This window comes from Aphelocoma coerulescens, chromosome 14 (assembly GCF_041296385.1).
Source record: "Aphelocoma coerulescens isolate FSJ_1873_10779 chromosome 14, UR_Acoe_1.0, whole genome shotgun sequence".
Classification (NCBI taxonomy): domain Eukaryota; kingdom Metazoa; phylum Chordata; class Aves; order Passeriformes; family Corvidae; genus Aphelocoma; species Aphelocoma coerulescens.
This window is the reverse complement of record NC_091028.1, coordinates 10,824,736-10,837,346: the sequence shown is the minus strand read 5'-3', so window position 1 is coordinate 10,837,346 and position 12,611 is coordinate 10,824,736. Positions and strand designations below refer to the sequence as shown.

Here is a 12,611-nt window from a genome sequence, read left to right as displayed (position 1 = left end):
CACAGAAATGCAAAGCAGCCCCTCAGTCCTCCCTGGGTAGCCACAACCTGAAACACCAGAACGTGGAGCAGCTGAAGGAGACTGGCAGGACCACTGCATTTCACCAAAAAAACAGAGGATCTGAGCATGGGAAACACAAAAGGAAAAGCAGAACTTAACACCAGCACTCCCCTTGTGGAGAGGGAGAGAAGGTAATGCCTTGCTTTCCTATCTTAACAGGAAAAAAGGTATTTATACACCTGAAAACTTCAACTTGTCAATCCAACCCCAGGCCTTTCTGTGACACAGCTGCAGCCTCAGCCACAGGGAAGGTGGCAGAGGACGGATGTCCTGACAGAGCAGCAGCATTACGATCATTAAACACATCCTGGTTCTCAGAGATCATTTAAAAATCTGTAGTGATTAAGAAAAGGCTTTTGGAAGGAGAAGGTCCTGCTGAGCCTGTGCACCTGGATCAGAGTTTGTGTGACTAATCCTCGGTGTGGATTCACACTGTGTAAGCTAACAGGTCCCATAAAGAGGGCTGGGATAAAGTATGTTGTTCTGCAGCTACTACTGGTACAATAGCACCTTGCAGGGGTGTAAAGAAAAACAAAACCCTTCTGCTTTCCCTTCCTCTTATGTTACCTGCTGTGAGGAGCTGGAGTAGACCAAGGGATTAATTTCATAGCAATGTAATTTATTTGTCATGAGATGTGCACTCCCAGGCAGGACATATGAGGCAGGACACATGGAAAATGCTGGCAAGTGCATGGAGGTGGCAGGAGGGGGCTGGACCTTGGTTCATACTAGTAGAATTAATTTCAATTTTAAGATTACTTCTGCCCTCTCTCTGTGCAGTAATTCCTTTTTCCTAGTGGTCCTGGTATCCCTCATATGAGGAGAAGGGATGAGGAATGGAACATGGCACCCCTTCAGGCTGTCAGGCTCCCTGAAGCCTGTGATATGTGAACAGGCTGGTTATCATTCCCCACTGGATGTGATCCTAATTAGCATCTGTGACTGCTTTAAAGCAGATGAGAACAAAGGGTCTGTCTGCTACGCTCTGCACCCTACACACATGGGTTCTCTATGTGCCAGAGAGTGCCTGGCATCCACAGGATCACACCTGCTCTGTGCTGCAGGTGGCCCAGGTGTGCTGCTGTCACCTGTGCAGTGTGTCCAGGCAGCAGCTGCCTTGCTATGCTGTTCTACCTGCTCAGTGCTTCCCTGCATTCCTTGGGCTGGGATTCAGAGAGTGCTGTCACTGCAGAATTAACTGTCCCAGTACATCAGTAGGGCACGATTCAGACAGGTAAAATGATGGCCAAATACACCCAAATTGTACATCAGTTACTTCTTTAAAAGTGGCACTGGATTGAGCTTAATTTAGCAGATGACTTGGCACGTTAACAGGAAGAGGCTCTGTGAAGTGTCCCCACTGCAAGCAGCATGTCCTGGATTGGGCTGGAAGGAGTGGAAAGGAGACACTGATCACGAGAGCTCCCAGCTGAGGACTGTATTTCACAGGAGTGGGGAAAGCCAAGGTCTGCTCGTGTGAAGGCAGAACAGGTGGGTTTTATTTGTAGCAGGCCAGTAAAGCTGAGCATGCCTGGAGTGAGGTGAGGAGTGTTCCAGCACAGGGGCCTCCCTGGCTGCAGTGTGTTCCCTTGACCCGTCCCCTGCAGCCTCAGCTCTCCCCCATTGTCCAAGCACCCTTCCTTCTCCTGCTGAGGTTTAGGTGCTGTCTTCCAGCAGTGTGAGGGAAATCACCTCCCAGTCTCTGTGCACTGGTAAACAGCATTTTGAGAAAGGATTTTTCTGCAGGAGCACCTCCAGTGATGTCTCAGCTGACTGCAGGGACTCAGCCTCTCCCTGCTCAGGTGAGCTGAGCTCTAAGAGTCCTTTGCTTTTCTCTCCTTTTTTGCTCTAGATGCCATTAAGGTGAAGAAGAGCCTGGGGCAGAGGTTCCTCAGGTAGACAGCCAGGCAGGGGGTCAGGCCAGCCACAAGCACTTCCTTCTTCTTCTGTCCCACTGCATTGAGAACCACCTGAGCCACCTCGGCCGCCGTCTGTCCCTGGGCCGTGGTCTTGTCCATAACTGCCAAGGGAAAGCTGAGTGAGCACCAGCACCAGCAGGTAAACCCTCACTGAGGTACCTTTCCTAGGAATGCTCTAACTGTATGTGGCTGCTTGCTTTGGATTTTACTCCACAGGTGTAAACACAGGCAGGTGTTCCTCGTGGTTGGCCCAGAAGGCAATAGTTGCTGTCTGGGAAGGCTAAATTTTGGGGCTTGCTGTTCCTACCCTGCATCCAAAGTTGGTTTTTGATCCTTCAGGGCTTACCTGTGTCCCCACCAGAGGCCATGTGTTGCAAACACTTTATAATAACTTGGTGATGTGGAGATGCTTTAGAAATAGGGCACCGAGTGGTATCTCACCTCCATAGCGAGATCCATCTGCTGTGACAGCATTGAGGGACAGGTTTGTCTGGATGTATCCAGGGCTCACAACTGTCACTTCAATGTCATACTGCTCCACCTCTGCTCGCAGACAGTCAAAGAAGGCCTGGGTAGCGTGCTTAGAGGCAGCATCTGGAAAACAGGAAAAGGACAGTGCACCAAAGAGAAGGAGCAGGGCTGAAGGAATTTTCACTTTCTGAATGGGTTTTCCACTGCAATGCAGCCACTTCTCAGCAAGAACCCAAGAGTTGTTCTCCAGCCTCTACATTTGTTTTTGTTTAGTGAGTGGCAGCAACAGGTAGCAGGAGTGAGAGGCAATTTAGGAAAACGTAAACTCGAGTTGAAAACTGGCTGGGATCCTGAGCTTAATATCACAGCCCTGCCAAAGCACTCCAGAGTGAACCCAAGCTGCCTCCCACTTCTGATAAAGGAGACCCAAAGCCTTTGGAAGGCAGAGCTGGCTGCCCTGCATGTGCTGAGCACTGGGAACTTGCAGAGCAGGTTCAGGGCTTAGCTGCACATAAGGCAACACCAGATCACACAGGCAGAGCAGGGAAGCGTGGCCTAGGGCAGGATTTTCCCCCGTGAAATGGCTGAGTGACTCCTTTTGCTTGGTCACTACCTGTGACTGCCACCACCACACCAGCAGCACCAAAGCCAGCTCAGCACAGGCTGCACACCCTGCAAGGACCCAGGCAAGGGCTGAGATTCCGGTTGCCAGATCCACGTGGCTCTGGGCCCTGTGCAAGCATTCTGGGAGCTCCTCAGAACACACTTCCTGAGCAATTGGACCCACATTACCTGCAAAACACCATGGCTCAGACATTCCAGGTTCTCCCCCATTCAGCCCCACTCCTGACCCACTGTATGCCATCACCACTGTACTTCTAGTGTTTATTTTTAGTGATTTACAGATGCTTGTGTGCCAAACACTCTCCTCTTAGTTCATCCATCTTCTAAAAGGCTTTTTTTCAGTAATCCCACCAATATTTCTTGTCATAACTGATTTAGCATGAAGAGTTTGCTGGATCAAGATTGTTTAGGCTTTTGTTCTGGCATTGTTTGTACTATGGCACTTCATAATTTATTAAAACAAAAAATTCCTGCTTTCTTAGAGGAGGTAATGCAGGCAAATGACAAGGATAAAATACCATAAAATTATGGAATTATAGTAGCTGTCAAGTGTTATAGTCAAGGACTATAGTGATAGTCAAGGACTATCAAGCTGTTTTTAAAACATATTCTCCTTCTCCAACCCTTAAAAACTTTAGGACAGGGCTAAGATTTTGTATTTGAGAGTGCTGTCAGTGGTTTGTGACCCCATTGAGGGTGGTGCACAGCTCTGCCTTCCCTGCTTGCAGCCAGTTCCGTGGAGAGCTAAATGTGGAAGCAGGAGCCAAGTATTTATTCAGCCTGGTGCCCCAAATATGTCTTTCCCATCTTCTGTGGAGGTACTTACATGCAGATCTGAAAGGAATGCTTATTTTGCCTTGCACGCTGCTGATGGCCACAATGTGGCCTTGTCTCCTCTTGATCATGGAGGGAAGAAGTGCTAGCAAAGGACAGAAAAGACCCATTCAGACAACAGTCCTGCCATTGCTGCTGTCAAGAATCAAAGCTTTCAGAGCACTCAGAGATGCTGAAGGGAATTACAAGATCCCTGTTCAGTGCAGGGGTTGGGACAGTGCTTGGGATGCCTGACTGAGGCTGTGTCTGGCTGCGAGGTTCACCTGTGAGGAGACTTCTTGTGGCAGCAGCTGCACAAGGGCTGCTGTGGTGGCTCTGGTCTCCCACAGGCTGGGCAGCAGGACTTGCTTTTCCTGCCACCAGAACATCTTCCCATTTCCTGCAGCTGACACGCTCCAGGCTGAGCTTTCTGTGTAACCAAAGCTTCCTAGGAAAGCTGCAGCTCCACTGTAACCCCCACACGTTCTCCTGTCAGTGCCCTGTCAATGCAGACAGGATAACTGGACCTCTTCGTAAGTTCCTGCCAGGCTAGAGTCAGGAGATGGAACCAGGTATCATCTCCAGTGGGGTACTTCCCATACAGTCATGCTCAAGCACCTCCTCAGGCCTGCCCATAACCCCCAAACCTCCCCCCTCACCCTGTGCTGTACCAGGTACAATTACAAACACAAGTCAAGCTGTGCTCAGTTGTGCTGGTCTGCAGAGGCATCAGCTAAATCCATGTGGTACCTTTGGTGAGGGCTATAGGTCCAAAGTAATTTGTTTCCATCACTTTCTTATCCACATCCAGTCCCGTGTCCACAATTGTGCCTCGGAAGCTGATGCCAGCGTTGTTGATCAGGATGTCCACGTGACCCAAGGCCTTCAGGATCTCCTCAGCAGCATTTACCACAGTTTTGGTGTCCGAGAGGTCAAACAGCACAGTGTGAGGTTTGTGCGTCTGTGGATAAAGTAAAGTTAGCAAAATACAGTTCAGTGCTGGATGTGCCAGCTCATGATGGCATTCCCCAGCTCTGGAAGCACAGGAGCAGGGCCATGCAGGCCCTGTGCAACTGCAGTGCAGCAGTTCCATGTGGCAGGGATACGTGACAGAAATAGGTTGTGCTCATCTTTCTCTGCTCCTGCAGCCTGTTCCTTATACCTGAGCCTAGGAAAGGGACAAAGGAGATCTTCCTCAAGTACTAAAGTTTTCTGTTGTCTTATTAAAGGAAACACATCTGAAAAAGGCAAAATGTAACCTGTGTGTTTTCTACAGAAGCCAGCAATACCTTTCTTAGCCACTGTCAGCAGGCATAGACATAAAAAAATAAAAGCCAACAGAAGGAAAGTCACTTTTCCAGATTCAGTGTATGAGGTACAGGTGTAAAGGGTCTGGGCACTCTGCCCTCATGTGCTTTCACTTCCATTTCTAGCCAAGATGGCTTATTTTTGTGGGGTTTTTACAAGGAATGACATGCCATGTACTCCTATAGCAACGTCTATCCCTAACCATGGAGTTGCGTTTTTCCTATTGCTCAAGAGACCAACCCACAGGCAATTCTGTAACTTCTGTAACAACCCAAGCAGAAATCCAGGCCATGTGAGGCCACAGGCCTGTCTGTCCTTGTCCCACACTCACGTTTTTGCGGTGATTCTTCACGGCACAAAGCTCCTGCACCACCTCTTTGAGCTTCTCACTGTCTCTGCCACAGAGCACCAGCTTGGAGCCAGCTGCATGGAAAGCTTTGGCACATTCTTTGGAGGAAGCAAGGAAGAGAGAAAAGCAAGCATTTGAATATCAGACAAAGGAGAGATCCACATCAAACCTGGTGATAACTAAAACTTGCAGGGCTCAGAGGTGGCTTTATTGCTGCTGTGTGATGGTGAGGCTGATTTACAGCGAGGTCACAGCCACGTCCCACTCTCCTGGGACTGTGACAGACACATGATAGTGGTGAGGCAGTTGCTGTGCTCACAGATACTGTGCTGGTTAGACAGTTATTGTGGTATTTACACATCCTCCCCCTCAGATGGTCAAATTTGCCTGTGCCTCTTCATTTTTGACTTGAGGCTCTTCTTAAGAGGGACTGCAGTTACTCTGTGTGTGTTACCTAACACAGCACAGCCTGGTCTTAGGAGTTTCAATTTTAATGAACACCTCCAGAGGTTCTGGAAGCCTGGGATTTAATGGCTTGATCAAGGTGATTCTCTTCATCAGGAAAAGGCTGGAGAAAGGGATGCCAAGCTATTGCCCTCCTAATTGCATGTGGATGGCAATGAACACACAGTACTTAGAGGTGGTCTGGTGTATCAATAGCTAGGAGTGAGGGGAGTTGTAAAAGATCTTGCAAATGAGTCAATAAGGGAGGAAACTTTACTGTACAATGGTGGAAGTCTCTACACCCAACAGCACTGATGGCGCTCCAGCTGGAAGGTCTCTCCTGGAATACTAATTTCCTCTCTTCTTGATGAGAAGTACAAGATCCTTTACCACTCCCACTCTTTGGCTGTGGCAGGCAGAAAGAACCAGTTCATCTCCTTTGGCCAGTTTGTGAACACCCCTGTCCTTAGGGACAAACTCACATGCAAAGGCAGCATCAATTAAAGCTCTATTTGTTCTATAAATGTACTCATCCTAATGAAAGGCCTTGATAGCAGAGAGCACCTTGTCTTCTCTTCAAGCAGCTTTTAAAGCAGTTATAGAAAGCAGAATTAGAGAATGTAGCCATTGAAGCAAAACGCAAGTTTTAGTTGGAAAAAAATACTCCCTGGTGTTAATAATGCCAAGAATCTGAATTCAGACTGGATGGATTTGTACCATGAGAGGAAAGGTACCTTAGCTTGAGGGTGAGGGACAGGGAGAAGGAGTGGAAAGTTTGGCAGAGCAGCTGGAAGTACAACAAACATGAGTGCAGAACACCCGTTCTGGGAGGTTTTAAAGAAACAGTTTGGCTTCCTGGCTTTTTCAGGATTTAGGGGAAAGACCCCTGACAGCACAAGAACAGCATCTAATTTCTTGCTTTGATGAGCTCCAGTTTATACAGGACAGTTAAAATTTTCTGTAACAATTGCTGAAGACTTTCTTGCATCCAAACCTTCACTGGCTGTGGTTATAACTCAGGTGGGAGCCACATCTCTCAAAATTCAGATCAATAGGAACTTTCAGCTCATTACTGCTTTATTCCAAGAGCTGCTCCTGCCACAACCCCCTGTTTTTCCTGCCCTTGGTGCCCTCCTTTGTGTCCATACCTCTCCCCAGGCCAGAGGTGGCCCCTGTGATCACCACCACTGCTTCCTGCAGGTAGGCTCGCATCCGCATCCACTGCAGCAGCCGGAACAGCGCGAAGATCCCCAAGCTGCCAAAAAGCAGTGGGATGATGACTGTGCTCGTGAAATCCATGAGCTTTCCTTTCTGAAGTGTCTTCCTAGAGCCACAGGATGAAAGGAAAAAGATCATTTCACCATTATGAAAATGAGCAAAGGCTTAAAAACTATTTTGAAATTATTTTTCTTAACCCTGCCTTAGACCACCAGTAAACCACCAAGATACCTCTGTATCTTCTGCAGCTTTCCTCATTGCTTCATTTAGGCTTTTGGAAAGTTCACATCAGTATCCAATTTTAAGCATTTAAATAGTAATGTGAACATCCCAGCGGGACACTTGGTATTGTGTCCTGTCAGCTGTCACGTAACAAACTTGGGCTTAGGGATGCTGTTCCCATGTTTTGCCCTAAATTCACCCTCTTGTACCAAGTGTATTTGGAGTGGAAGTTCCTTGGGGCTGGGATAATTCTCCACATTCTTCTGATTGTATAAAACTGCTCAGATTTCTCTAGAACAGTCAGTACCACAGTATCTACAAGCCAGAGATCAGTTACTGTGCATTATCCCAGATGGATATAAGCCAGTCTGTCTTTTGGAGGCTCCAGGTTTTCTCTCTGAGCCAGTTATTTGCTTAACACACTGAAATCTCATCCTGGAATTGGATTCTGATACCAAGGAATAGCCCTAATCTCCTTGCTAAGCCATTCCTTCACGGGAGTAGTTTATGTGACAGCTTACTACAGGGCCAAAGAGCAAGTGGGACTTCTGTGAAAAGGCCACTAATTCTCCCTCAGTATATCCCTGAGCTTTTATCAAAGCTTGGTGAAGGAGTAAAGTTAATTACAACTCCTTCCTGGAATCTTCTGGGTCACACATAAAGTCAAAACCAAACCAGTGTATTTTCCCTTCCCTTCTTCCTTGTGCAGGCAGAGTTTGAACTCTTGCAGTCTGAACTGCAAGACAGGCATTTACTGGGAAGATACTGGGAAATTCTGGGCACACAGTTTGTGCTCCTTCAAATAAAGGACAGCATGAGAAGCAGAAAACAAGAGGTAACTAAGGCAGAATTCAGTGTCATTGAGTAGGACTGAGCTTGTATGGAACTGAGGGTATGGCAGAGGCTCTGCATGCCATGGAACAGAGCTAATGTGGAAAATATCAGGCTCTTCCAGATATCCATCAGGAGCTTGGAGAGAATTCCTCAAATAGCTGCTCAGTGAACAGCTTGCTGACATAGTAGTGAACTGAATAAAGTAAGTATTTCTGGGGGTACAGCTGGAACACAATAAAATAACACATAAAGACAGCTCTAAATAAACTTGGCAAGGTCTAAACACAAAACCATCAAGTAAGAACACAGCTCTTCTTGGGGTCCTTTGGAGCTTCCCACTCCTGAACTAACTCATGTGTGTATGAAGTCCTTCCTGGGGTGATCCACTGTGGATAATGCAGGGAGACATCCGGAACAGCAGCTCCCCCGGGCACAGGAAGCGTGCCCAGAGTGGGAAAGCAGAAACCCAAAAGGAGGATTCAGCTCAGGCCATTGCAAAGCATCTTATTCCTCCAGCCCTTTGCTGAGGGAGTGCACACAGGGTGCATTTTATACTGGTTTGCAGCCAGGGACTGGTACAGTTGATTTGACATGAGAGAATGGATCTTCCCTGAAATAATTCCTGGGAAAGGGATGTTTTGACACAAGGCCACTGGCCTCTTCAGGCTGGATGAGAAGGTTCTCCTGACTGATTCATGCTCAGCTGGTCATTGAAAGCAGCTGCCTTCTTTATAATTCCCCTTTTTTTGCTCTCTCAAAGGTCTCTTGAGAGTCAGAACACGAGGTGTGGGCAGGAACAACAGGTGCTGTGCTGACACTGGGCTTAGAGGACATTCTGGAATAAAAAAAAAATCTTCAGCCCACGTTTAGGCCCTTTCATTATTTCCAAAGTGGGAGCTGACAGGTGCAGTGGCACTTCCCTCATGAGGCACTGGAAAAATCTAGCCCTGCTCTGGTTCTGGTTTCAGTGAAATGCAGGTGAAAAGGTACCTGGGAAGAGGGGGCTTTCCTGACACCTCTCCTAACTAAAGCACACTGAGATCTGAAAATATTTCCAAGTCTTTTATTGTTTTTCTTTCCTTTTTCTCCATGTTATACACAGGAACTGGGCAGATTGTCCATCTCTGTCTGAAGGCTGCAGCAAGGCAAGAATCCAGGCAACAACCTGCTTTGGCAGCTTCCAGGCTGGAGTCTGCATCAACAGGTAACTCCTCTGAGGGGGGGGAAACATGGGATAGGGAAGAGAAGGAAGTGGAGCAAGAGAGAGAAGGATTTGCCAGTCAGAGATGTAAATCCCTTTATATTAGGGTATGCAGATGCAGTACCTTCTTCCAAGGTGCTCAAATGGCCTCTTAAAAAAACCCCAAAACAAAGAAAATCTCAGTTCAGTCAGAGAGAGAGAAGGAGAGAGAGGAAAACCCAGCTGAATAAATTATTTGGGACAGAAGAACTTCTGTAGCACTTCAGACCTACAGCAACAAGTTTTGCTTTGATTTCGTGACTTGCTTCTATCACAAACCCAACTTTAGGTAACATTTTGAAGCAGCCAAAGATACCCCAGAGCAGCCAGTGCTGTGTCACATTAAAAACGTGGGTGAGGAACACGTGGGTTCCACGCATAATTTGAGATGAACTGAGTATCTCAGACCTCCTGCTCAAAGGTCTGACACCCCACTATCACCTTTGTTCAATAATTTGGGTATTCATGCTGAAAAAACCCTGTTATTAACAGGTGATGTATATAACATCAGGTTTTCAGAATGAGAGAAGCCACTGCTCATAAAATGGTTCAAATCAAGTCCTGTAATTCCCAATTCTCCATCCCAAAAGGCAGGATTGGAACATGGAGATTGTTAGAGAGCAGAAATAAGAACACTGATAATGTAAGCAAATACAGGTGATTGGAAACTTTTTGAAGGCTTCCCACAGAATAAATCACATTTATCCAATTTAAAAAAATCCTCCAGAACTTTCCCCCTGAAACAAAAACTGGATGTTATCCTATAAAAGCCAGGACAATGGTTTCTGAAGGAACGAGGATATTAATTAATAAGGTCAAGGGTGCACTAAAGGCAGCAAAGATGAGACCAGGTCCCAAAGAACCAAACCCCTGAAAGCTTCCCCAAACAACACTGATTCTGCAGCTCCAGGCTCCCAGAACCACATTGTCCTTTACGTGACGAGTGGCAGCAACTGGGAGGCTGCATTCCCAAATCCAAAGGTTGGGGGGATAAAAGGAAGGGAAAAAAACCCTGGTTTTCCTAAGGGAAAAAGCACAGCCCCTCTAAGCTTGAGTGAGGAATTTAGTGTGAAGAAAGCACAATGTCCTACCTGAGAAAAGGGCTCACTTGCAGTGACTCTGAGCTGGAGGCTCCCTCTGGTCCCAGAGCAGGACAGCCCCAAATTAAATTTGGAAATGGCAGCAATCCAAGCAAATGTGCCGAGTCCAATGCCAGCTGAGCCACGGGCTGCCTCTAAAAACAAACCTTGGGAATACAGGCCCTGACCTTTCCAATGGAAGGGGGGGAATTTAACCCCCAGACTGAAAAGATAGAAGTGACCTCAAACTTCTGAAACCAGTGAAATGCCTAAGGAGGAATGCAGCAAGTGACAGAGCTCCTCATTCCAAACAGGAAACACGAGAAGGAAAACGGCAACCTAACTGTAATTCTCAAAATAAATTTGTCACCCAGGCATCACCTGAAGCATCACCTAAGGAAATTGTGTCGTATCTCAGCAGTCATTCAATGGATCCTGCCTAAGTTCTTCCATAATTGTTATGCAAAACAACAACCTCAACCCATGGTGCAGCAAGAGGGGAAAAAATATGTTTCCAGCACCCAAAAATCAGCCTGGACTTGAGAAATTATCTGGTCTTCCATCTGGTCTAGTGGAAGGTGTCCCTGTCCATGGCAGGGGTTGAATGAGATGGGATTTAAGGTCCCTTCCAACCCAAACCAGTACAGGATTCTAATAAATCGTCTTGTCATAAATCTTCCTGCCACTTTTACTCAGTTACAAACTGTAATTCCAACCCTCCCACGCGGAAATCCTCTATTGGGGTTTGGGACAGAAACAAAGGTGGCATGATTAGAAAATCGAAACATTTGTTGTTCCAAAGAGAGCATTTTGCCCACATTTACCAAATCAAGAACCACCTAAGCCACCGTGCGAACATGACAGCTGGCTGTCTCCCTGATTTATCTACAACTACGTGTCTAATGCCAGTACCAGCGGTGAACTCTGTCCTGGAGAGCGCTGGCTGTCCCTGCGCACACCAGCGCCGCGTTCTCCTAACCTCTCCCGCATTTCCCAGACCCCCACCCCTCTCAGGGCCGCACCCGCAGCCCCCCGGCCCCTCCCGGGTGTCCCGTGTGCCCTCCCGGCCCTCCTCGTTCCCCGGCCCCACCTGGTCACCGCCGTCACCATGGCACCGCCGGAAGTGGCGCCGCGGGCACTTCCGCCCGGCTCCGCTGGGCGCCCGCTCCGCCCTGACGCCAACCGGAAGTCGTCGCCGGAGAGCCGCTGCCCTCACCCGTCCGCCCGCCTGTGCAGCCCGACGGGGGAGCGGCGCTGCCGACCACGGGTTCCGGCCTCTCAGGATTCTCGCCCGGGGGGGATTGCTCTGGGCCCCAGAATCCCAAAATCCCAAAGGGATCAGGCTGGAAGGGACCACTATGGGGCATCTGGTTTAGCCTCTCTGCTCAGCAGGGCCATCCCAGAGCACAGCACAGGGCTGCATCCAGACAGCTCTGGAGTATCTCCGGTGAGGGAGCCTCCACACCCTCTCCGCTCTCTGTTCAGGGCTCGGGCACTGCACAGGGAAGTTTTTTCTCATCTCCAGGTGGAACTTCCTGGTCATCGGTTTGTGTCCATTCCCCTTGTGCCATTACTAGGCCCCACGGAGCAGGTCCTGGTCCGTCTGTGAACCCTCCCTGCACATCCTGAATTCCCATCTGCGGTGGTCACTGTTTTACGTGCTCATTGATGATTACACCGACCTAAATTCTGTCCTCTTTGGTATCTCCGCATGAAAACTGAAGATGCAGAAACAATCACAGGATAAGCTCAGTTGGAAGGGCCCCACACGGGTCATCAACTCCTGGCCCTGCACAGGACACCCCCAAAATCCCACCCTGTGCCTGAGTGACACTGGCACAGGACAGGACTCTGTGCAAGGAGTGACTGTGAAGAATAATGGCAAATTCCTGTAGTAGGAGAAAAGAGGCATTTCTACAGAGCCTTTTTCAAAGCCATGCCTGGGGAAAACCTGATTTCTCTGATTTTCCATGAGCTCTGTGCAGAAATGGGGCCTGAATGTGCTGCAGGTTGTGCAGCTTTAAATCCCC

At 48.2% G+C, this 12,611-nt stretch overlaps 1 protein-coding gene across 2 annotated transcripts; it reads right to left on the bottom strand.

Annotated features, from left to right (window-relative positions):
• Window positions 1-658: 658 nt before the first annotated feature.
• Window positions 659-11,721, bottom strand: DHRS7B (dehydrogenase/reductase 7B). 2 transcript variants are annotated; one of them, XM_069030393.1, is made up of 8 exons: window positions 11,672-11,721; window positions 10,594-10,736; window positions 7,137-7,312; window positions 5,527-5,642; window positions 4,638-4,848; window positions 3,901-3,993; window positions 2,421-2,573; window positions 659-2,080 (listed from the first exon to the last, which is right to left on the bottom strand). In XM_069030393.1, the coding sequence occupies exons 3-8, from the start codon at window positions 7,285-7,287 to the stop codon at window positions 1,875-1,877; spliced, it is 930 nt and encodes a 309-aa protein (XP_068886494.1). In that variant the 5' UTR covers window positions 7,288-7,312; window positions 10,594-10,736; window positions 11,672-11,721; the 3' UTR covers window positions 659-1,874. The 2 variants fall into 2 exon arrangements, with proteins under 2 accessions (XP_068886494.1, XP_068886493.1); XM_069030392.1 differs by lacking the exon at window positions 10,594-10,736 and having other exon boundaries at window positions 11,672-11,709.
• Between the last annotated feature and the right edge of the window lie 890 nt (window positions 11,722-12,611).